Raw genomic sequence first — 24047 nt, 5'->3', positions numbered from 1 at the left:
ATTATTTTCCGATATAGTCTATAATATGTCATGGAGTAACAATGACACGGTAAATCAACTTTATGAAGATAAACTATGTCGTAGGTTTATTAAAAGGAATGTATATACTATTAATACACATTCTTTTACCGATTTGATGAAACGCATTTAAAATCCTTGGGTAAAACTTTGAGTTTGATTTGGATATAAATTATGTTGTTGCTGTTGTTGTTGTTGCTGCTGCTGTTGTTGTAGAAGCAACTGTTGTTGTTGTTCTTGTAGTTGTTGTTGTTGAAGTTGTTCGTGATGCATTAAAAATGGATTATTTGTTGGAGTAGCTACGATAGGTTGTTGTTGTACTGTTTCAAAAGTGAAAGTTTGATTCGTATTATTCGCGTTAAGGGCAGGGCTTTGAAGTGGGTTGATATTCCCCGTCCATTCAGGAGTGAATGGATTATAAGATTGAGGAGTGGAAGTTGACGTTGATTGTCGATTGTTTAATTCAGGTGTGAATGGATTAAATGAATGTTGAACCGCCACAGTTGGCGTCATTAAGACTTGAGTATTATGTAGTTGTTGTTCCAAGATGCGTTTTTGTTCTCTAATTTGTTCTAATCTTTGTTCAGCTGCTGATCTAGTAGTATTATTAGTACTATGTTGTGATACTTGACTAACGGTTCTTGAAGTTGTTCTTACATTGTCATTTTTCTCACTTACTCTCTTATTTTGAACATCATCAGAAATGGTATTTAGATGATCTTCCAGGGATCTGATCAATTTAGTAGTTATATGTTTAATAACCGGTATATTTAAACCAACAGCTTTCCCAGTTTTCAAATAATTGACGACATCTTCCGTCAGATCGACAAAATCTTTATAAAGGTCCAAAGTTTCACCCGCCTCAGCACGATCCAGATCAAAGAATGATTCCAACAAATTGATGACTCCTTCATTCAAAGTATTATACAAGGCCAATAAATCCTGAACTAACAATTTAAATGCGTACAATAATAATGGATTATTTTGTAAATCATAGACTGAATACTTATTTTCTACCAATGATCTGATAATAATAATAATTGATTCCACAATATCTAAATCCAAATGAATATCAGAGTGTAGTCTCCTACGATCGTCATAGTCGTTGTCATCGTTATTGCCATTGTTTTCCTTATTATTCTTCGATTTGAAAGAGAATGAATCCTTCACGAAATCTATTTTAAACTTACCGAATTCTCTACATCTAATCTTAATATATCTATCATACCTTTCCAATGCTTTCAGATCATTACTTGACCATTTAGAAGAGTTCAAGATCCTCTTTATATCAAAGAAATTCAAATTCTTACTGAAATATCTTAATGTAACGTTTGGTTCCCCAATGGATATCATAAGATGGACGACAATTAATGTCTTATATATGACAGACCAAATGTTACAATTATTTATTCTTGACGTCAATTCTGACACAATTTGTTGGAATTCGATATTGTTTGATGTCCCTAATAGGATTGGATCGACATATTTCTGTTTTGGTGGGGCCATCTTAATCTTTGTAGCACCTTTTACTAGTTTCTTGTACGAAGTCATTTTTGATGTTTTTTATAAGGGTATGGTATATAGATATATAATATGGGGAATAGGAGAAAAGCAGCTATTGTGAGTGTGAATGACCGAGAAGTAAGATGTTTGCTTCGTTCTTTTTATCGAATATGGTTCAATGAATAGGAATGGTGTCTCCCTTAGACTGTTAGATATATGACCAGATACTACCCTTTTTTCTGGTGATGACAGTGACTACTTAATACTGCTGATAATGTTAATGTTAATGTTAACAATGGTAAACGAGTAGCTCACCTCACTGTGCTTCAACAATACACTATAGCAATAGTACAGTATAGTGAAGTAAAGTACCAATTTTCCAATTTTTTCCCCGAATTTTCACCGAAAAGCAAAATAACTTTCTTAGGTGTTTTTTGTGTTATGTTCGGGCTTGTCCGATGGTTATTCATACTAGACCCTAGGTTTACAAAAGGTGAGGCGGGGTAACCGGGATTTTAGTCTAATTTATTTGACCGCGGGTGCGAGGGCTGAGGACTAAACGTTTTAAGGGCAGAATCAGTTCCAAGTTCTTAACTATCTGTCAAGCCCTCATTAGGGTCAAGAGCATTACGTGGAAGATCACCGATACCTTCAAAGAAGAAATGCAGACATTGTAACGTTACAAAATAGATTAGAACAGAACAGAACCAATACAAAGAAATTATATAATTTCATTAAAGAAGCTACAGCTTCATCCTTTCATTCATTTATACATCTATTCAGTTCCTCCTCGTCAGAATCTCGAGAATACACGGAAAAAAACCATGGTCGTAGATACTGCATACTATGACCTATTAGGAATCGAACCATCCGCCACACAAGGTGAAATCAAAAAAGCATACAGGAAGAAATCCATCAAGGAACATCCTGACAAGAACCCCAATGATCCTCAAGCCACTGAAAGGTTTCAAGCCATTTCAGAGGCATATCAAGTACTAAGTGATGAATCGTTAAGGTTGAAATATGATAAGTATGGGAAAAAGGAAGCTATACCACAGAATGGGTTTGAAGACGCTGCAGAACAATTCTCTGCCATATTTGGTGGAGATGCGTTTGCTAGTTATATTGGTGAATTGACTCTCTTGAAAAATTTACAAAAGACTGAAGAATTGAATGCTGAAGATGAAGCTGAAAAGGCTAAGGAAAAGGAAAAGGAAAAGGAAAATGATAATGAAGGGACGAAAAATCTACAACATAGTCAAGGGGCTGATAGGTTATCATCTTCTAACAAGAATTTCAACCCAACGGCGACAACAAAGACCTCTTCGTCGAAGGAAGACAAAATTCCAAAGAAAAAGACTAAATTGGAAGAATTTGAAGAAGAACAAAATGAAGAGAAGAAGAAAAGTATTGAAAAATTAAGTAATACATTGATTGAAAGGTTATCAATTCTTACTGAAAGTGTGTATGATGATGCCTGTAAACAATCATTCACAAGAAAATTCGAAGAAGAAGCCAACCTTTTGAAAATGGAATCATTTGGACTCGATATTTTACATGCAATTGGTGAAATCTATGAGGAAAAGGCAAAAATATTTTTGGCATCTCAAAATTTGTTTGGATTCGGTGGGATGTTCCATACGGTGAAAGCAAAAGGTGGTGTCTTTATGGATACATTAAGAACTGTCTCTGCAGCAATCGATGCTCAAAATACAATGAAGGAATTAGAGAAAATGAAGTCTGCTACTGAAAATAATGAACCACTACTCGATAAGGATGGTCAAGAACAAATAAAACCAACTCCTGAGCAACTTGCACAACAAGAACAACTTCTTATGGGTAAAGTGTTGGCCGCAGCGTGGCATGGTTCTAAATTTGAAATCACATCAACATTACGAAGCGTTTGTGATACTGTACTAAGTGATAAAAGTGTACCACATGAAACTCTAATAAGGAGAGCTGAAAGTTTAGAACTGCTTGGAAAAGTATTTCAGCGTAGTTTTAGAACAAAAGTGGAACAAGAAGAAGCACAAATTTTCGAAGAGCTTGTAGCAGAAGGAACAAAAAGAAACGTCATTCATAGATTCATTTTTTTCTGTATTACTCTAACTTATAATTTTTTGTTTATAGTACGGTCTCACACGTCCCTTAAAAAGATGATATTCATTATTCGACAAAAATATATATATATATATAGTGTTGTATTCTTAGCCATTCTAATGGTTTTTGACTACATGGACTCTATTGGTGCAGTTCGCGTATCTAATAAGTAAACCTTGAAAAGCTGAAATTTCAATATAACGTTGATTTAACCTAAGAGAAAAAGCATACAAACTTTAATTATTTTGAAAACCTTGCAATGAGCTAAGCTCCGTAGAATCTTCAACTACGAAGCAACCATAATCATACCATCTTTGCAATGAATCAAATAAAATCCATTCAAAGAATCAATCAAAAAGAACTAGATGTGGGGATATTATCTGAAGAACAATCATGGCACCATGAATACAAAGATCAAGCTTATATTTACATAGGAGGATTACCAAGAGATTTAACAGAAGCCGATATCTTAACAGTTTTTTCCCAATTTGGTATTCCTGTAGATATATTCCTAGTGAGAGATCATCAAAGCGGTGAGTCCAAAGGGTTTGCATATTTAAAATATGAAGACCAGAGATCTACCATTCTAGCGGTAGATAATTTGAATGGTACAAAACTAAATGGAAACACCATTCATGTGGACCATACCTTCTTCGAACCTAGAGAAGAAGCAGAAGAATATAGAGAGGCTATGAGGAAAGAACTTTCAAAAGATTTCCTAGATGATTCACTTACAAAGACAAAATCGAATAAGCTTTTGCCCATTCAGTCAAAAAAAATAAAAGATCCGGAGTTAGAAGATCCAATGGCAAACTATAAACCACATTGACTTTTACCAACCGTTCTTATAAACGTGTCTTAAAGGATTGGTCTTGTGATCATAAATTTCATCGCATCGGATATATACTTTCCTTCCAGGCAATTTTGGAAAATGCATTAGATTCGTACCTGTGTTAAATCTAGTGAATTCAGTTTGGCTCCCACTCTTGTTTGCCACCTAGGAAATTAGAATAATGTCGCTAGAGAAATTCAGTTACATGTGCACAACGTTACAACCATACAAAAAGATAACGTGACTTTTGTTTGTCATTTATGTATCATGTTTAATGCTCAATGTTAACGTCTATAAAATGAAACATATACTAATGTAAATGAATAGATAACACCTTCATCCAACGAATGAACACAATTCCCATAAGCTCAGAACTATTTTTTACTCTTTTCATGCACGACTTATTCCAGGAACTATCCAAATCCTTAGCTTGCACCTGTTGTTTTATTCAATTCAGCAGCTTTCTTCTCTTTCTCTGCTTTTCTTCGTAGTTTAATTTTTTGCAATTGTTCAAGTAATTTTTTTTCTTCTTCGTCAACATCATCATCAGTTCCAGAAAAATTACCTTTAGGAACAGCGCTATCATTAACAACTTTATTGTCAGAAAGATGAGTTATATTATCCTCAAATGGACTCGTTATTGTAGTAGGTACGGCAGTTGTTGGTCCAGTTTGATCTCTATCTCGATTTAGTAAGGTGTTCTTGGCATTAACCATATCTGGGCTTCTCCTCCCATTGACATCAATTCTGGATAGTTTTTCTGCCATCCTCTTTTTCATCTTTTCTTTGAACATAGCGTTCTTATCTTTAGTGTCCCTTGGTATGTCCCCTTCAGTAGATGTCAGTAAAGTAGATGGAGATCTCTCTTGAACCACTGTAGCTGTGCTTTCATTAGTTCTGGTTTGCCTTAGTTCTTTCAAAAGTGAGGAAACTTCCGGTTCAATCCCCATCCCCATTTCCCATTTATTAAAGCTAGATGAATCAATATTGGGCGCTCCAGGATGTAGAGAAGTTGCTACAGATGCTGACATATCCATTATAGTCATTCTAATATCATCAATAATTCCTTGGTTTTTGTCATGCTCGTTTCTAACTTCATTCAAAGCTAGTTTGAACTTTTCATCGCTAAAAACTTCAGTAGACGAATTTGTCAATGCATTCATTTTTACCTTTAGTAGTGCCCTTGTCCTTGCTTTCTTTCTATCATTCTCAGTAACTTCTCCATTCGGACCCGTTCCAATAATAGTAGGTTGATTTTTTAATTGTAATAATTTGATTTTATTATCAGCAATCGCATTATCTACTTCATTAATCTCTGAAAACAATGCAGGAAGTCTTGTCAACAGGTATTGGAATCTTTTCTCAAGATCGTTTTGATTATTGGCACGGCTGGAATTGAATACATTCTTAATTTCAGCCTTAAGTTTTTCTATAGATTTGATAGGATCTTCTGGTATTGGTCTGCTTAATATTTTTTCTTTTTCAGCAATTTGCCTTTGCAATATATCTATCTTCTGTCTTACTTCTTTTTCAGACCTTTCATTTGTTTTATTCGTTGCCTGAGGAGATGTAGTTGTAGTATTCGCTTTTAACAGACTCGATGTACCAGAAATACCCAGTGAACTATTAGTCTTTCTACGGTTTCTAAAGATGGGTAAAGTATTGACTGAATCATCATTTTTATAATTCAAGGCATCGTTTTTGGTGAAAGTGCGAGAGCCCGTATTATTATTAATATTAGTTTTCAATTGATTTTTCACAGAATCTAAAATTTTAGCACTAGATGGTATCAAACTATTTGGTAATTTATTTGGCAAATCTTTCCCATTCAATTTCCCGAATACAAAATAGCATACCGATGGCAAACTCTGTTTGTTCAATTGTCCATTGTTATCACGATCACATAAATTCCAAATTTGTTCTAAATCACCTCTGCTTAAACCTGATTTTCTGAAAATTTCAACAGCAGTTGGAGAATCTAAATAACCACGTTTATCAGAGTCATAAGTAGCAAAAATTTTGTAATATAAGGATTTTTCTTCTGGGGTTATAACATCCTGCTCTTCTTCTTGAACTACTTTATTGACGAAACTCGACTGCGTATAGAGCTCGTTATTACCAAAGCCTGTCTTTTGGGCTACTAGTGGAACAGTAGGGTTGAAGTTTGATGGTGGTAAATAACCGGTTGGTTGAGGCTGCAATGGACCGTTTCCTGTTTGGTTATAATTAATAGAATTAATTTGTGGTTGCTGTGATTGGATCGTGAGAGGACCACCAGTATATTGGAAAGATAATGGCATACCAAATGAAGTTTGTGGAACGAAGCCAGTTGCATTCTGCTGTAATGGCTGTTGTCCTGCTTGTGTTATATCGCCAGTAGAATTTGCAGGAGGCATGTATCCCTGTTGTGTAGTATTATTGGTTGTATTGTAACCAGTACTTTGTGGCTGCAAAGTACCTGATAAGGTGTTAGGTGGTACATTCTGTAGACCATTACTACCATCATTTCCGGTCATTTGCGGAGGCATATGATACCCAGTTCCCTGTTGTTGAATTGGTGGTGGCACAGCATTAGATCCATCGGGCATGTTCGTTGGCGCCGTCGTGTGTGGAATTGGAGGAGTATATCCTGTACTTTGTGGAAACATTGGTGCCATACCAGTTGGATGTAAGTTCAATGGTTGCCCAAAACTTGTATCAGGGATAAATCCTGTCACCTGCGGTTGGATATGACCAGTAGCTGCAGTTGTATTTGGCGACTGCACATTAGGTGTATTGTTATTATTGTTGCTATTATTAGTAATAAGGTTGTCAAACGGCGTTTTTGCAGTTGCTTGTCCCGCATTGGTCCCTGTATCTAGATCATCAACAATAGCTAAATTGATTGCATCAATGAAACTTTCGACTTCATTTTTTGTTTTCGTATCTAATTCAAATGGGATCGAGTCTCCTTGTAATACTTCGTTTACTAAGTGCATAGCCAACGCGAATTCAGGAAATAATAATTCGCCGGCCTTCGAAGTATCACAAAGAGACCAAATTCTTGCTAACTGTGTTGGTTGTAATCCAGATTTCATCAAGATCTTTCTACAATCAATTCCTGATACTGTATTCGAACCATTTTTAACTACTGATCTGAATAGAATTTCAAATTTAGATTGGTCAGCTGCGGTTAAAAAAGATAATCTAATAGGAGGTATCTTGATGTTTTGATCAATACCATTATTGGCAAAAGAGTTGACAAATCCCGTTGCGTTTGGCTTCAACGGTTCCGACGGGAATTGGTTATTTTTCATATAAAACCCAGTCTGTTGTGGCTCCAAGCGCCGCTGTTGTGTTGAGTCGTTGTTAGTTCCTATTGGAGTGGCTTCAATTTGAGGAGTATAGTTTGAAGCTGGTACTACATTCAAGTGCTGATCAGATGGGTTTGGATAGTAACCGGTCAATTGTTGCCTCATTGGTTGCAACGTTTGATTTTGTCCTACATTTGAGTTGACATTAATGTTAGAATGGGAGAAATTAGAGGTAGGCACATCGTTATGTTGCTGCGATGTTGCCATTGGCTGACTCATATTTGCTGATTGTGGTTGTTGAAGATGCTGTGAAGATATGTTTTGATATTGGTTAGCAGCCTCTGGAAATTGGTTGTAGCTTGGATTATTGGCCTCATTTGCTTTGGAAGGGTAATATTGATTATTTTGACCTTGAACAGGTGGACTATTTGAGTTTGTTGAGGTAGTTGGAAAGTGAGGAGGAATCGGTCCATTGTTATTATATAAACCTGTCTGACTTGGCTGCAAATTAGTATTAGAGGTCAAATAACTGCTATTAATATAACTTGTAGGATGCGTAGTCATCAGATTAGCCATATTAGTATTACTAGAGTTACCATACATGTACTGCTGATTCTGGTTCTGGTTCTGGTTCTGGTTCTGGTTCTGGTTCTGGTTCTGGTTTGCATGTGTTGCAGGAGCTGAATAATTTCCAGTAGTGGCATTCGTATTCGTATCTTGCTGTGTAGACCAGAAGCTCATGTTGGAAGGTCCTTGCTCCTGAGGAGCAACTTGTTGTTGTTGAGGGTATGTAAAATTGTTCTGGCTTTGCTGCCCGTCAAACATGTTTAAGGTACAAAAAGGGGGAAATGCCTCAGATATCTGCAATAATTACCTTCAGATAGAACGGAATTTCTGCTATCCTATCGTGCTCTTGTTTCTTGTCTGTTGTTCTATAGTTTTAAGTCTCTAGCATGTCCTTTGATTTATATTGAATCTTAAAGGACGTATGTGCGAACACGTACAACGCGATCCCTAAGTAGTCTGTCTTTTTTTGGCGTTTGATCTAAAGAAAAAAGATAGTGAGTGCTCCTAGACGATGTTATCAAGCGATTATTTGACCTTACTGCACTGCAACAACTGGCCAAGGGAACTGTACAAATCTCATAATAGTTCGAGCAATTAACATATGCACAAGCCGTTGGTATCTACCATCCCATTTTACCTACCTTCTCTGCATTTATTGTCGTCTGTGGTTGGGTTTCAGAACTGCTAGATCAAATCGAATACAAAAGATTGCGAAAGCCTACACATCTGGGAGAAATAGATAGGTGCTCGTACTACCACACATCTAGTTTACAGGCTGTATATGATGGAATCGCAACAGGCTTCAAAAAAAACTAAAAAACCCAAACGAAGACAAGGTGCCTTCGTTCCTGTTGATAACCTTTCAAGTCCTAGAAGCATCGATATCCCATCGACACCACTTCGTAATACAGCCTACACAAATAAAAGAAGAGACCCTAAAGTGATTGAAGATATTAATAATTCTTCAAAGCATTTTTTACCTATACCTGATGAATCAGTGCGATCTATCTCAAAATCACCTTTACAAAATGTAAATGTAATTTCAGATGAGGAATTTGAGCCCATACATGATCATACACCTTTGAAAAAGCAACGTACTTCGCTTTCAAAAAAAAGTATTGGTTTGTTACTGTCGTCTCCACGTGATGCAGCATCATCCAAGAATATGAATAATAATTCTATAATTTCAATTGCATTTAATATTTCCGGTACGCTAACTAGTTTTGATGTCAAAGGGAAGTCACAGTCACAAGATAAAATGATAATGAAATTTACGAGTAACAGACAGGGGAAGGGACCAAGGATAAGCTTTATATTCAATGGATTTGAAATTCGAAGGGGAGATTTAGATTTGATAAGAGACTGTAAAGAAGTCATCTTTGATGAGAATAATAGCTGTCTAGGAACAATCCTAAAATCTAAAAGAACGTTACTAGCTTCAAGAACTGGGACAATTGTCGAGACTAAATGTTTGTTATGGGCTAATAATGGCGACATCAGTGATAATAAAATTAAAAAAATATATGAAATTTTATCGCAAAATGATAGAATACATGTTACTAGGAAATCAAAAAAGAGAGATTTGACAAATTATTTAATCGTAGAAGGGAAAGAGGAAACCAATTTCAAACTTGCCGAAGAAACTTTGAAAAATGCATTCCAATCGAGACCAAAGACAGGCAATTTCTTGAAGAAACCGCTCAATTCACTGACAAGAAGGAGTACTTCTAAGGGGCTTTCTAATTTTAGTGCATCACACCAAATAAAAATACCGAGGAATGATACCCAAGGAGGAATATCTTCCTCTAGTTTCTATTCGAACTCGAGTAATTCACATAAGGAAGAGTGGTCATCTGGCTTACAATCTCTACGAAAATCAACACGAAAAACAAAAAACAGCGAAAAGACAGCGCTTGCTTTAGAAGATATAGGCTCCGAGTATGAAGTTCCAGAAACGTTCAAACCTTCCCTTTGCTATAAGTTTGATGATGCAACAAGCTATACCATTACCGAACAAGATTTTAAATGTCTTTATAATAAAGACTGGATCAATGATACAATTTTAGATTTTTTCACAAAATACTTTATTGAACAATCTATCAAAGCAGGCACACTGAATAAGAATGACGTTTCCATTATGTCATCCTTCTTTTATACGAAATTAATAAGCGATCCATCTAATTATTATGGAAATGTCAAAAAATGGGTTTCTAATTCCAAGTTATTTGAAAAAAAGTTTGTTGTCGTCCCGATCAATATGAATTATCATTGGTTTGGATGTATTATAACAAACCTAGATCATTTACTCCGATATTACAAATATAAAGATGAGAAAGGAAAAGAGGCGCACAGAGGAGATACCGACGTAAATATTCCTGGGAATGAAAAATGTAAAACCGTGAAAGACACTGTAAGCAGCGATTCTGTAACGACTGAACAAGGAGACAATGCCCCTGATACAACACCCAGAGAGTCGGTAAGTAAAAATCAGAACGAACCTGAAGAATCATCAAATATATCTAACAACTCAAAGTTGGAAGAAACTAACACTGAGGAAGAAAAATTGAATACAATCCAAGAAGATATCTCCGAGGATATGCCTATCGTTCAAATATTAACTTATGATTCGCTGCGACAAAGCCACACTAGAGAAATTGATGCAATCAAGGAATTTATAATTGGCTATGCGGAAGATAAATATAACATAACTTTAGACAAAGCTAACATCAAAATGAAAACATGTCTGGTTCCTCAACAGCCAAATATGAGTGATTGTGGCGTCCATGTTATTTTGAATACAAAGAAGTTTTTTGAGAATCCAACTGATACATGGTCTATGTGGAGAACCTCAAAGTTAAGGAATAAAAATTCATCAAAAGAAATCAATACATATTTTGAAAAAAGTACGAGGGGCCAGGCAAGGAAGAAATTAAGGAACATTTTACTGGCTTTGCAGGCAGACTATGTAGACTACCTGAAAGGAAATAACATATATCCCAAAACAAGTGATGACGATATAAGTGACAACTCAAATGAAGATATAGAAATTATCGAGAACTATGAGGACTATAGGAAGGAAAGTGAAGAGCAAGGTACTAAAGAAAAGGATGAGAATGCAGTTGAACAATTGAAACCACTTGCCGATGCTTTAAAGTCGGAACCACCAAGCCCAGAACTAAATCGGCATGAACAAGAAGAAGGGCAACTCGCTGAAAAACATGGAATGGACAGTAATAATATTGCTGAAAAGAATTACCAAGATACGGGTATGGAAGCTGACACTGAGAATGGATTTGATTCAATAAATGCTCAGAGCGATCCTTCTGATTCAGCAATGAACGATACTTCACCTGAAAGAGTACAATACCGAATTGTTAGAACCGCATCTGAATCTTTATCTCCGCCAAGAATATCAACACGTAAATTCCTCGAAAGCTCTCCCTCAAAAAAGAACACGTCTGGAGATGAACAAGGTGTCAAATCCAAATATTTTGGGAATTCTGTTCTGAAGAGTAGAAGCTTAGAGTTTGATCCTCACCAGATGAATACTTCGTCATCATCACTTTCGAATGTAAGTGATGCAAGTCCCGATAAAGCACTCAAAGAAAAAAGGGATATATCTTCACCCATGCTTAGAACAAAAGTAGTCTCGCCGTCTCCTGAAACATCACAGAATATTATCATTTCTGATGTTGAAGATAACAATGATGACGTTAATCTTCTTGGCAATGGCAAAACAGAACACCTTGACAATTTCGAACAAGTTCGGGCTGACCTTGCGAAGGAGTTGGCAGATGATGATGAAGAAGGAGAAAATGACTTCATGCTTGACTTTAATACCGAAACCAACGATAAACAACTTCCGAAAAAAGTTTATGGTCATAGGCATGGTGTACCATTGGCTGCAAAAACAGCATTTTTTGAAGGAAGTAATAATAGTTTGAGCCAGGAGATTACACCTTCCGCTGAAATTCATACTATTTCTTTAGATGAAGAAGAATGATGGATACAATAAAAACTCTTCTAGTAAAATACCTTACGTACATAATTTCTGCATAATAAAAAACCATAAATTTAATATTCAGAATAATTTGCACATATATTACCAATATCAATGCTACTTCATTGAGGTGCATCATTTTTATAGCTTTTTCGCTACTTCTTTCTATATTGAGTATTTTATTATTGATTGCACATGAACTTATATACATAGTCTACACTGAGTTGTTACAGAGAGAAAGCAACGTTGTTGGTTCCAAGGATATATATGAATATTACTCGAAGAATAGATCGCACGCACTCAGTGAGCTATTTCACCACACAGGAGACAATGTTGATTTAACCGGACCTCAGTCAAGCGGTTCTTGGATATGTCCCCTGAAGACATACAAACTTTAGAGACAAAAATGACCTAATCTTGTAACAGGTCGCTAGAATCTTCTGTTATTTCGTCCGGCAAATTTTCTAATGATCGACCCTTTGCATAAACTTCGTCTTTGACGTTTTGAACAATAAATTTTGACCACTTTTGGTAAAGTGATTTAGTTTCCCAGATGATGTATCCTATAACGAAGATAGATAGAGTACAGTAGTACAAATGTTGTGTTAAGGTCCACGGGATATCTGTCGGAGTTGAGGAAAGTCTGACTTCTAGTAAGAACGATGTAACTTCATTATAACCGGAATATAGCCCTGGGTTCAAAATAATATCCAAAACAGAAAATATAAGAAGTAGAATTAATAGTGGTATAGTCCTCACCAACATATTCTTCAAAGTATCTTCATACAGCTTTGTAACATAAATTTTTAAAAATGTCAAAGTATCTACATTTCCATGTTCATGGAATATTTTGATAGATGAAAATAATGTTTTGAAAATATAAGGGAAAGAAGCCACCTGGTATAGATAATAGAATTTCTCAAAATCGTATGGTATGTACTCTTTTAGAGAGATTAGAGTCGGTACAGTCAAAAATATGTAACTGCAAGAAAGTCTCAAGCCGTATTCAACATTAATTAAAATATCGAAATATGCCAAAGAAGTACTGACAATAGACAGTAAAAATCCTAATATCATCTTGAAAAAAGTGCTTTCAACAATGACCCCAACAATATCCTGTGCTTCATTATTAAGATCAAAATCTTCTACTTGTGGGTGAACTTCTTCTTCTGGATGTGCATGTTCATTTTCATTGACAACATGCTCATTTCTGCCATGTATTGATGCTTGGTAAATTTTATATCTATCATAAAAATAGGTTAGCGCAACAGCACCGATCGCAATACCATGGAATGACGCCCTCTTGAGCCGCCTGGCTAATATATTACTCATTGTTTGGTAATAATTTTCGTTCATCAATCTTGCGATTGGTAATACTATGGCCGCCAATACGATGTTAGATGCCATTTGACTAACAAATGCTAATGATAGCATCAAAACAGAAGCAAATAACCACATTAGGATAATCAATATGATATACCTTGGGCGGAAATTTGGTGGGACATAACAAATGAAGTATTCATCAAATTCTGTGTTTTGTTGATCTAAGTAACCGAATTCACCTGCGTTACGCCTATTTCTTTCCTTTATACGTTCTAAATCAACTGGCTTCAATAATTGATCGTCTTTTGTTACTGGAACAAACATAGTTTGGACATAATTCCTTGAAACAATATCCGACGATGGTACACGTAACAAAACACCATCGGGTATAAAATAGGCATGCACTGATTTATTCTCTTGGAATAATTGTTTTGCTTGTAAAGTTGTTTTAGGATCAGAATATAATTCTGGATTAGACCATTTAGCTTTATTATTCGCCAAAAACTTGTAAAACATATTACGATACAATATATGACCCCTTTCAGTTGGAATATCTTTTCCGAGTATGAATGATGATAAACGTAATTTTTTAGAAGAGATATTGAAAATTGATGTCCAATACTCCTTAACTAACCTTTTAACATTTTTGTTTGATTCTAATACTTTCTTAGCTAGATAGAAGGTATTTAACATGAAGAAAATAGTATTAAACTCAAGTTTTTCGTTTTGTTCACCGATTTGGAGTACCTTGGATCTCAAAACAAGTGGGAAGAAAAACCTTGTATGGAATCCAAACCCAGCAATAATGAAAACTGCATATATAAACATAGAAAGGGATAACCTTGATAATTGAATATTCATAGGATGTATTAAACTATCATGTAAAATCCTAATATTTGGGTCTTCTGGAGATCTAATAAAGAACAAAACACCCGGTCTAATGATATCTTGTCTAATCATGCCAATGTATTTCGCAAACCAGTACATGTATAATGTACCTATAGTCCAATAGATGAAGAAGGCAGAAGGAGGCCAGAATTCAGTAAGTTCTGGGATGCATAGGAAGTTTTTGTAAGATTTTAGAACTGGAGTAAATAAGGAAAGATCTATCATTACACCTGCTAGTATTGGGAACCCTGCTAATTCAATAAAGAAAAGGGTAAACACTTTGAAAGTACATTTAAAGGCGAACAATAATTGGAAGGCTAATCTTTTGAATTTCCCTGGCATACCATGTGTACGACTATAACCTTTACAAATCCATTCCGAAGCAATGCATATAATTGCAATTGCCGTGAAGTAAGTGGTAGCAGTGGGTAACGCTCTCATACAGAACGAGGTTTTCATTGCGTTCTTTTGATATCCATTATAGTAGTACAAAATGTAGCCGTTGATAATCTCTGTTCCAATCCAGGCGGTGATTTGGTTCAAGAATGGCAGTTTCAATGAAACAGTTTCATAAGCTTTATTTATTTTTGTTAAATAATACAACTGGACTAAACCACGGATAATAATCTTAACGATTCCAAAATATAATTTCAATAAACCATAACCTATAGCAGTTGGAATGAAATATGAGATCAATAGGTAGGAAATAGCAAATGTAATGCCTATTGTGAAATATAAGAATACATCAAACAGTCTTAATCTAATATTCAATATCAAAGGCGCACCTTGTTGTTCCTGTTGTAAAGGGTCAGCTTCTTGTTCTTGAACATCGATATGGATTGGGTCTACTCCTTGAACGTTGTTGTTTGCTTGTTGTTGTTGACGTTGCTCATCAATTAAACGATCAAATTGATTTTGAGCACGACGATTCATCAACCCCTCAAAAGGGTTTTCCATGTGATCATCCATATTTTCCGGGCGCACCTGTTGGTGTTGTTGTGGTTCATGATGCTGTTCATTATCATTCCACATATCATGTAATTCTTCATCTTGCACTAATTCATCTTCATTTTCGTCTGGATTTAAAGATATATTGTCCGACTCGTCTGTATGATCATGTGGAACAAAATCTGGGTCATTATATTCATCTTCATCACTTCCTTCTAAAACTGCCATATGGTTATGTTGAGGTCTACGAATATTGTGATTTTGTCTCTGATGCGCATCCTCCACATTTGGACGATTCTGATGATCATCAGCAGCGTTAGCTGGTTGATTTGCACCTAATTCACGGGCTCTCATAGCTTCTGCCAAGTGATTTAACATTTGTTCATCTATCATTGGGAATCTTGCTCTTAAACGTTCCTTGATGTCATCGGTGGAAAGTTTTGGACCTATTTTATGAAATACCATTTTATTAAAGACGTCCTCCCTAACGATCATATCATATTGGAAATAAAGTGCAATATGTAAGATAATAATCAAAGAGATTTGTATAACTGAGCTACTAACGTTGGATGATAACTGTGTTAATATATCAGCCAATGATAAATTTTGTAAAATACTTGGGTCTGTGATTTCATTATAGCCAAACAACACACTTTTCCAAAACTCATTTTTAATTGGTAACTCTCCACCATCTAGTGCAAAAGTATATAGCTTACCAAACACATTCCATGCTATTGGTATGCCGAATCCCAATAATATAACAGTCAATGATAGCGTTAAAATAACACGTAATTTACCTAATAACGATAATATACTTTTCTTTATGAGCACAGTTAATGGAATTCTATCAGGCATATCTTCCACATAAGTAGTTTTGAAATGTATTGGATAATGACAAATATCACAATTGACCTTTGTGCCTGGTTTACTTATATCTAAATTTTTAGAAGCAATCCACTCTAAGAGACATGATTCATGAATATATTTAATGGAGCCTTTACATTTACATGGATGGAATAAAGGGTTGTCATCAGTAGCTTCACCTCTACAGACTCTACATGTGGCATCAGATGAGATAGTTTCTTGCTTTCCAGGCGGAGTGGAAGCTGATCTTTCTCCCGTTGTCGGAGTTAGAGGTGATTTCGATTCCAAATGTGGATCATCCATTGAAGGTAATGAAGGATCGGTGGCAGGATCCATTTTTTCGTGCTGTTCAATGGAAGAAGACTCTTTGAGATTAACTATAATTGTTTACAATGAAATTAGGTAGGTAATGTGGTCCAGCGTCAATTCTGGGTTTAGCACTTTATTTAATGTATCTGTTGTTACACAACTAATATTGGCCGCTTAGTTGGTGGTATTTCATATATATCTATTAAAATTGAAGATACTCGGTTGAGATATTTAATGGTAAGTAAAGGTAAAGGTTCTTAATAATCCCAAATCATCACAAAACAATGGTGGCAAAAATACAATTCTCATTTGAACATCCTTTACCGAACACCACCTTTTTGTTGGAATATAAAAATAAGAACTATATAAAAATTTAGCCCTGTAGGGGGCTCGAACCCCTAACCTTGTGATTAAGAGTCACACGCGCTACCGATTGCGCCAACAAGGCTTGTTTTCATGTTTTTTTGGTATAGTGCTTTAACTATGATCCAAATCAAAGATCACGTTGTTATTCTAATTTTAATATAAGCAAAGGCCCTCTAGGTAATGGAGCTGAGCCTTTCAGCAACACCAGTTAAGAAGCAGCACTGCTAAAGCTGTGACCCTGATAATGGTACTATTAATATTAGTATTCGTTAAAAAGTTTGTATTCGAGGTATATTGCTTGGTAGGAGATATAACATATTAAACCATATATTGGATGCAGATTAGACTGCAGGATCTGACCTTATAGGTAGATTCGTAGCAGAATTGCTCCTCCCCGTCCAAGGACAGGAGAGTAATATATTTTATACACTTTACATATGGAATAAAACTTCCTTTATATAGAAAACATATATCGTGTTGTACAAAACCACGTGCCTGTACACTAGATATGCCAGATACATTATAATTCCGACAGTTTGGGTGCCTAGTTTGGTGCAACCACTACTAACAAAATCAGAGTAAACCTTACCACATCAGGAAGTTGCATGGAATTTATCACACAAAGACGCGACACAATCTGCGAATGTCGTGACACGATCGACAAAGTAAACACCAAAGATACCAACGTAACAATTAACAATTCATTCTCAATGTCTACGAAAAATATAACTGGACCTATCACTCCAAATTTTATTTTACGTTAAATTTTTATAATTACTTCATATGTACTTGTATTTATTCCAAGATGGATGTGTTCGTTTATAATAGCTCAGGAAGTTGTAGACAGGGCTCTCAAGAGCACACAGTTGTATTATACTATGTAATTAAAAAAACCTAGCTTTTACATATAGATAAATATGTAATCTCTATTTTTCCTTCTTGGTTTCACTGACTTCATTTTCATTTTCTAATATCCATTGTTTCACAATTCTTCTCTTTTCATGAATATTTATAAAACTTGGTGTGTATGATATTTCCCCCGTAGTGATTGCTCCAATTAAATTATCAGTATTAGTTGATTTATTTAATGCAATTTCCTTCAAATAGTCTCCTTTCAATGGTTTTAATTTTTTTTCACTACCATCAATGTTACGTATTGGCAGATATTCAGGTTTCTCCAAGGAGAAGAACATGGAAAGGGCAAATAGAATTGATGCCGATATAGCTTCGTATACAATATCTTTAGGCAAACTTAATGATTCTATAGCTGCATTGTTCATATGATCATTTGTAGATGATATATTCTTTAGAATCTGATGGAATTCATAACTCGAAAATCCTGAATGCAATAGTTGAAAGATGGCTATTATTAGCAATCCTTTCGAAACAATTGACATGATTTTTTGATGTGTGAATATTGAATATTAGAGTTCACTTTTGTTCCAATTGTATAGAAGTAGTGTATTATAAAAGAATATACACTGTCTAATATATATGATAGATGATTCTACACCACTTGCATATTTTTCTCAAAAGGCATATTTCAATTTCAACCTTTACGCGGGTCCAACAATTATTCCATATAAAACAGTATTCATATTAAACACGTACGTACGAAATGTGTATGAAGAAGGATGAAACACTGCAACTTTTAGAACAGATTATGCGAATTGCCACATTCTAATCATTAATCTTACCACTATTGTTTGTTTTTTATGTTGGAAAAAGTAGTATCTTCAAAATATCAATAGAAAAATGAGACCATTATTAAAATATCTGAATGTACTAGCACTGTTGGTTGGTAGAACTATCGGACATATTCACAAACAGGAATTGACAGATTCTGCATCAAATGGGCATATTAAACATACTGATGAGCATGGACATGGAAACATTCACAGTCATAGTCATGCACCAAATGCAATGGCAGATAATAAGTTATTTGTTCCGTTGACGCACGTCTTGAAGGATTATGTTTTTGTTTTCAATTCAGCATATAACTCCATCATTGCCACGACAATCATTCAACTATTACCATGTTTAATTGTGTTGTTAGTTCCATCATTACAAAGAATAAATAATGAAGGAACTAATAATAATATACTCTTGACTGGGTTGTCTTCTTTTGGTTTAGGAACTTTATTAGGTGAAATATTTTTACATTTAATTCCTGAATTATTCACAAATGTTAATAATTCAAGTATGAATGAGATCTCTACGTTTGTATTCATTGGGTTTATGATTTTCTTAATCTTAGATAAAATAATTAGAATATTGAATGGTGGCACCAGTTCCGTTGACGAGGCAGATGCAGGATTCATGTCACATTCCCATTCACATTCACATTCTGATTCTCGTTCGCATTCTTCAAAAGAAGAAGAGGAAGAGGAAAGAAGTCAAGAATCTTCAAAAGAACATACAAAAATACCGAAGAAGAATATGTCAGTTTATTTAAATGTAATAACAGGGCTAATTCATAACGTAACAGATGGAATAGCTCTAACGACTTCATTTTATAAATCAAGTCAAGTAGGAGTAATAACCACGATCGCAATAACATTCCATGAGATACCTCATGAATTAGGTGATTTCGCCATCTTATTAGCCAATGGATTAACTTTTATTGAAGCTTTAAAAACGCAAGTTGTTACTTCATTGGGTGCGTTGACTGGTACTTTAATTGGGATTTATTTGAATGAGTTAACAACAACCACAACAATTGCGCCGTCTTTAGATACATCAAGTTCATTTTTGATGCCATTGATGACGGGTGGGTTTATTTATATGGCTACAGTTGGTTTGATTCCTAACTTACTAAGGGGAAAAAGTCATACAAAAGGGGGGAATGTTAATGTTGATGAATTTTTTAAATTTGGAATAGAGTTAAGTTTTATTCTTGTTGGGTTTAGTGTTATGTCTTTAGTATCTGATTAGGCTATAAATATATATGTATATATATATATAACTGTGTGTGTGTACATAAGACGACCCATTACTAACATGATACCATGATGGATGATGAGCTGTCATTACTAAAAGAGAGTAGTGTTTTGAATGTAGTCCGAGAATAATACCCGGGATTGCAATTAGCCGCCGAGGTGTGCGACATACTGTTTGTGTGTGGAAAAACACGGTAAACAAAGAAGTGGAAAGTAGATTTAAATTAATGTATACATTGCTTAAACGGTGACTTGAAAAGGATATTTACTCTGTATGTATAGTTAACTTCCTAAATTCATATTTAGAGAGCCATATATACTGACTACGTCTAAGAGGAACGATGAATAATAACATACCAAAGCGGAACATGATAACGCTATCTATACCTGAAACCCTTATAAGGGAGTTAGGTTATAATCATCAAACTAAAATTTTAATTACAGGTACATTCAATAATTGGCAATATGCTGAGGATCAAACAGAGTATCGACTACATTATGATGTTTCAAAAAAAGAATACACTGTTGATGTTCCCAAAGTTAATGGGAAAGATCGGCTTAATTTCAAATTTGTTATTCTGAATGCTAATAATAGTGGGTATGATGAATGGATTACATTACCTTGCTTTGAGACAACCATTGATGATCAAGGTTATATCAATAATATAACTGACTGTAACACCTATGATAAGATAGTGGATGAGAATACAGAAAAAGCCCCTTTCACGTTAGAAATAGGAAACCAATATATGGAGCCCAAGAAGGACGTAAATGATTGCAATATTTATAGCACTACTAAGAAGACTAAGATTGACGAATCCTCGAGTAATGAATATGTTAATGTTTCTTCTTTCAGTGAATTGGGTAGTACTGAGGAAATAGATGTTGAACTCTGTTCAGTTCAAGAGAATATGGATGATACTTTCCAATTGCAAAGAACAAGTAGTAATGAAAACAACACATATTATTGTCATTCGAATATATCAAAGGATAACAGTGGTATAAGGGATACCTATGACACATTAACAAGTTCAGTGTCTAGTAGTACATTAGTCTCTTTATCAAAAAGATCAAACAATACTGGTATAAGAAATGAAAAACAAAACAGATAGCACTGGCCTTTCTTTTATAGTCGATAACATTAAAGAAAAGAAAATAAAGAGGGATTTAGAAAGCTTGAACATTATTTTATTTGCTGATACAACATATTGCTTTCTTAACGATATAACCATACTACGCTCCCTTAAATATCCCCTAGTTTTTCTGTTTTATAATACAAGTACATAAGTATAGATTTAAAAGTACAAAAAAAGAAGAGCTTAAAGTTTTGAAAAGGGACTCTGTAAACTACTCGAAGTCTTCTTTCTGAAGCTGAACTTCCGAGTATAAACTATTTGATGAAGCATGTAGCCTGTCATTCTATTCACCGTCGTTTATCTTGCTAATAGAGCCAATTAGGGTCTGAGAGTATTCATCATGTAAGCTAATCCGATCTAAAGTTAGTATACACCAGCCTACATAACTAGATACTTTTTCACGACATTGCCAACAACCTATATATACAGTGTGTCTGTCATCAGTTTAATATCGACTCTATATACACACTATACTATACTATACTATACTATACTATACTATACTATACTATACAGTACGGAATCTGGGGATGTAATATCTGGGGAACATCCCGGGTAACCACCCTCCCCTGCCGCTGCTGTGTCGTTGCTCCCTGTTAATCTTAAATTGGTTGGAAATAACATCCGTACACCACAGTATATATTCTAGATTGTATAGTACTGTACTGTATTATTATGTACTATGTATAGAATAAATTAAAAATGTGGAAACAAGGACACTATGGTACAGTACAGTACAGTACAGTACGGTGCAGCGCAGTTAAGTTAAGCTAAGTTAAGTTAAGTCACCCGTTAACAAATCCAACCCTTAAAGTTTGGACGTCGAACTTACGTACACCTTACATTTTTGAAGAATTCCCATTCATCCAACAGATTGTTTTGAATCACATTTATTCAAAGTCTACAAGTCGATATACAAGATAATAAGTAATTGTTGCTGTACCCTTATAATTAATTATACAAGTACCGGACATAATATAACCTATCGAGCCTAATCGAATCCAAATCGAATCAATCTTAAAACACAAGGACAGTTTCACCTACTGCCAGCCATCCAACAAAAAACAAGAAATCCCAACAACAACTACGGAAAGATAAACCATGTTTAAATCTTCATTCATGGACAATGCTCAGTCCTCCTCGTCATCCTCCACCACCTCAGCATCAGCAACGGCAAACACTCAAATACAATCTGAATCTCCTACCCCAGGTTTAAAATTAAACGCAGAAAGAAGAACTTCAGTCAGTGGTGAATCCCTACAACCAAACACATTCGATGATTGGACCCCTGACCACTACCACGAAAAGGATCCTGAACAATTAAAAAGATTGGAATCATCCATCGGTACCAATTTCCTTTTCAACAAATTGGATTCAGACTCCAAACGATTAGTAATAAATTGTCTTGAAGAAAAACATATCCCAAAGGATACTATCATCATAAAGCAAGGTGATGAAGGTGATTATTTCTACGTCGTGGAATCAGGTAACGTGGAATATATCGTCGATGGTAACACAGTGAATTCCTCTGGTGCTGGGTCTAGTTTTGGTGAGTTGGCTTTGATGTATAATGCTCCACGTGCTGCTACTGTGAAGGCATTGACTGATTGCCATTTATGGGCACTTGATAGATTGACATTTAGAAAGATTCTATTGGGAAGTTCTTTTAAGAAGAGAGTTATGTACGATGAGTTATTAAAGAGTATGCCTATTTTACAATCTTTGACAACGTACGATAGAGCTAAATTGGCAGATGCATTGGATACTCATATATATGAAGCAGGTGAAGTCATTATTAAAGAAGGTGATACTGGTGAAAATTTCTATTTGATTGAATATGGTGAATGTACTGTCACAAAAGAAGGGAAGGGTCTTTTGACTACTCTGAAAGATAGGGATTATTTCGGTGAAATTGCTTTGTTGAAAAATGTTCCAAGACAAGCTACTGTCACTGCTACAAAGAGAACCAAAGTTGCTACTTTAGGTAGAAGTGGATTCCAAAGATTGTTGGGACCTGCCGTGGAAATCCTAAAAGTGCAAGATCCAACTGCTAAACATGATTGAATATATTATTTTCCCAGCTTCCTCTCATTTTTCGTCAACTTTATTATAATAATAAGAACTCAGCTCAGCTTTCATATATATTAAAGGAGATTGTACAAAGAGGGAATGATATTCTATAAAGAATGACTTTCACATTGGAGTCAATATAAATATATATATTTTTTCTCTAGTTTTTAAAATTATCATTTAGTTCTATAGACTTTGAAAGAAAATACATCTACTATTTATCTCATCATTTTATATATTTTCCAAGGGTTATCAAAGAAACTCTTGCAATTTATTAGCCATCTCATAACACATTGGGTTTTACATAGTCGTGTCTCTAAATTTCCCTCAACAGAGAGTTCGTATTTTTTTTAATACTTTTTGTTTGTACATCTATAGAAATTGTTATTAACACGTCTTTTTTTCGAAAATTGGAACTGAAACTCACTCACCTTTAAAGAAAGAACCAAAAAGGAAAAAAAGGAGATCATAAACACAAGGTAAACGATATAGATAACTCCATTTGTTCAAAAGAAAGAAAGCACCCCGATTGAATACAACCTTAAAGAAGAATGAGTGACCAAGAAGAAATTGATGATGTCAAGTACGATGCAGCCCTTGATATTTTACGTAGATTAAACCCCACCAAAATCTCAGAAAATTTAAACAAGATAATCGAATTAGAACCCACTTTAGCATCAGAATTATTATCAAGTATTGATGTCCCACTTTCCATCTCTAGGGATCCTACCGTTTCACAAAGAGAATATTTATGTTGTGATTATAATCGAGACATTGATTCTTTCAGGTCTCCTTGGTCCAATACATATTTCCCTGAATTATCTCCGGAGGAATTGAAAGAGAGTCCATTCCCTTCTGATAATCTGAGACAATTGGAAATATTAATGAATG

The 24047-nt window shown here is 35.0% G+C and overlaps 10 protein-coding genes and 1 non-coding gene across 11 annotated transcripts; 6 read left to right on the top strand and 5 right to left on the bottom strand.

Moving 5' to 3' along the window:
* Nucleotides 1-147: 147 nt before the first annotated feature.
* Nucleotides 148-1569, bottom strand: NDAI0A02830 (uncharacterized protein; the record flags this gene model as incomplete). The annotated part of the gene is made up of 1 exon (XM_003667635.1): nucleotides 148-1569. The coding sequence occupies one exon, from the start codon at nucleotides 1567-1569 to the stop codon at nucleotides 148-150; it is 1422 nt and encodes a 473-aa protein (XP_003667683.1).
* Nucleotides 1570-2345: 776 nt separating this feature from the next.
* DJP1 (Djp1p) lies at nucleotides 2346-3794 on the top strand (the record flags this gene model as incomplete). Its single annotated transcript, XM_003667634.1, has 1 exon — nucleotides 2346-3794. The coding sequence occupies one exon, from the start codon at nucleotides 2346-2348 to the stop codon at nucleotides 3792-3794; it is 1449 nt and encodes a 482-aa protein (XP_003667682.1).
* A 146-nt stretch (nucleotides 3795-3940) lies between these two features.
* IST3 (U2 snRNP complex subunit IST3) lies at nucleotides 3941-4450 on the top strand (the record flags this gene model as incomplete). The annotated part of the gene is made up of 1 exon (XM_003667633.1): nucleotides 3941-4450. One exon carries the CDS (start codon nucleotides 3941-3943, stop codon nucleotides 4448-4450), a length of 510 nt encoding a protein of 169 aa, XP_003667681.1.
* A 428-nt stretch (nucleotides 4451-4878) lies between these two features.
* On the bottom strand, nucleotides 4879-8571 carry NDAI0A02790 (uncharacterized protein; the record flags this gene model as incomplete). Its single annotated transcript, XM_003667632.1, has 1 exon — nucleotides 4879-8571. The coding sequence occupies one exon, from the start codon at nucleotides 8569-8571 to the stop codon at nucleotides 4879-4881; it is 3693 nt and encodes a 1230-aa protein (XP_003667680.1).
* Nucleotides 8572-9094: 523 nt separating this feature from the next.
* ULP2 (SUMO protease ULP2) lies at nucleotides 9095-12316 on the top strand (the record flags this gene model as incomplete). The annotated part of the gene is made up of 1 exon (XM_003667631.1): nucleotides 9095-12316. The coding sequence occupies one exon, from the start codon at nucleotides 9095-9097 to the stop codon at nucleotides 12314-12316; it is 3222 nt and encodes a 1073-aa protein (XP_003667679.1).
* Nucleotides 12317-12724: 408 nt separating this feature from the next.
* On the bottom strand, nucleotides 12725-16672 carry SSM4 (E3 ubiquitin-protein ligase SSM4; the record flags this gene model as incomplete). The annotated part of the gene is made up of 1 exon (XM_003667630.1): nucleotides 12725-16672. One exon carries the CDS (start codon nucleotides 16670-16672, stop codon nucleotides 12725-12727), a length of 3948 nt encoding a protein of 1315 aa, XP_003667678.1.
* A 348-nt stretch (nucleotides 16673-17020) lies between these two features.
* Nucleotides 17021-17093, bottom strand: NDAI0Atrna14K. Its single transcript has one exon. It is a non-coding gene; the product is annotated as a tRNA-Lys (tRNA).
* An 844-nt stretch (nucleotides 17094-17937) lies between these two features.
* On the bottom strand, nucleotides 17938-18408 carry EMC5 (Emc5p; the record flags this gene model as incomplete). The annotated part of the gene is made up of 1 exon (XM_003667629.1): nucleotides 17938-18408. One exon carries the CDS (start codon nucleotides 18406-18408, stop codon nucleotides 17938-17940), a length of 471 nt encoding a protein of 156 aa, XP_003667677.1.
* A 358-nt stretch (nucleotides 18409-18766) lies between these two features.
* YKE4 (Zn(2+) transporter YKE4) lies at nucleotides 18767-19945 on the top strand (the record flags this gene model as incomplete). Its single annotated transcript, XM_003667628.1, has 1 exon — nucleotides 18767-19945. The coding sequence occupies one exon, from the start codon at nucleotides 18767-18769 to the stop codon at nucleotides 19943-19945; it is 1179 nt and encodes a 392-aa protein (XP_003667676.1).
* Nucleotides 19946-20291: 346 nt separating this feature from the next.
* Nucleotides 20292-21062, top strand: ATG45 (Atg45p; the record flags this gene model as incomplete). Its single annotated transcript, XM_003667627.1, has 1 exon — nucleotides 20292-21062. The coding sequence occupies one exon, from the start codon at nucleotides 20292-20294 to the stop codon at nucleotides 21060-21062; it is 771 nt and encodes a 256-aa protein (XP_003667675.1).
* A 1125-nt stretch (nucleotides 21063-22187) lies between these two features.
* BCY1 (cAMP-dependent protein kinase regulatory subunit BCY1) lies at nucleotides 22188-23150 on the top strand (the record flags this gene model as incomplete). Its single annotated transcript, XM_003667626.1, has 1 exon — nucleotides 22188-23150. The coding sequence occupies one exon, from the start codon at nucleotides 22188-22190 to the stop codon at nucleotides 23148-23150; it is 963 nt and encodes a 320-aa protein (XP_003667674.1).
* Between the last annotated feature and the right edge of the window lie 897 nt (nucleotides 23151-24047).

The sequence above is a fragment of the Naumovozyma dairenensis genome, chromosome 1, assembly GCF_000227115.2.
Source record: "Naumovozyma dairenensis CBS 421 chromosome 1, complete genome".
Classification (NCBI taxonomy): domain Eukaryota; kingdom Fungi; phylum Ascomycota; class Saccharomycetes; order Saccharomycetales; family Saccharomycetaceae; genus Naumovozyma; species Naumovozyma dairenensis.
This window is presented reverse-complemented; position numbering and strand designations above follow the sequence as displayed.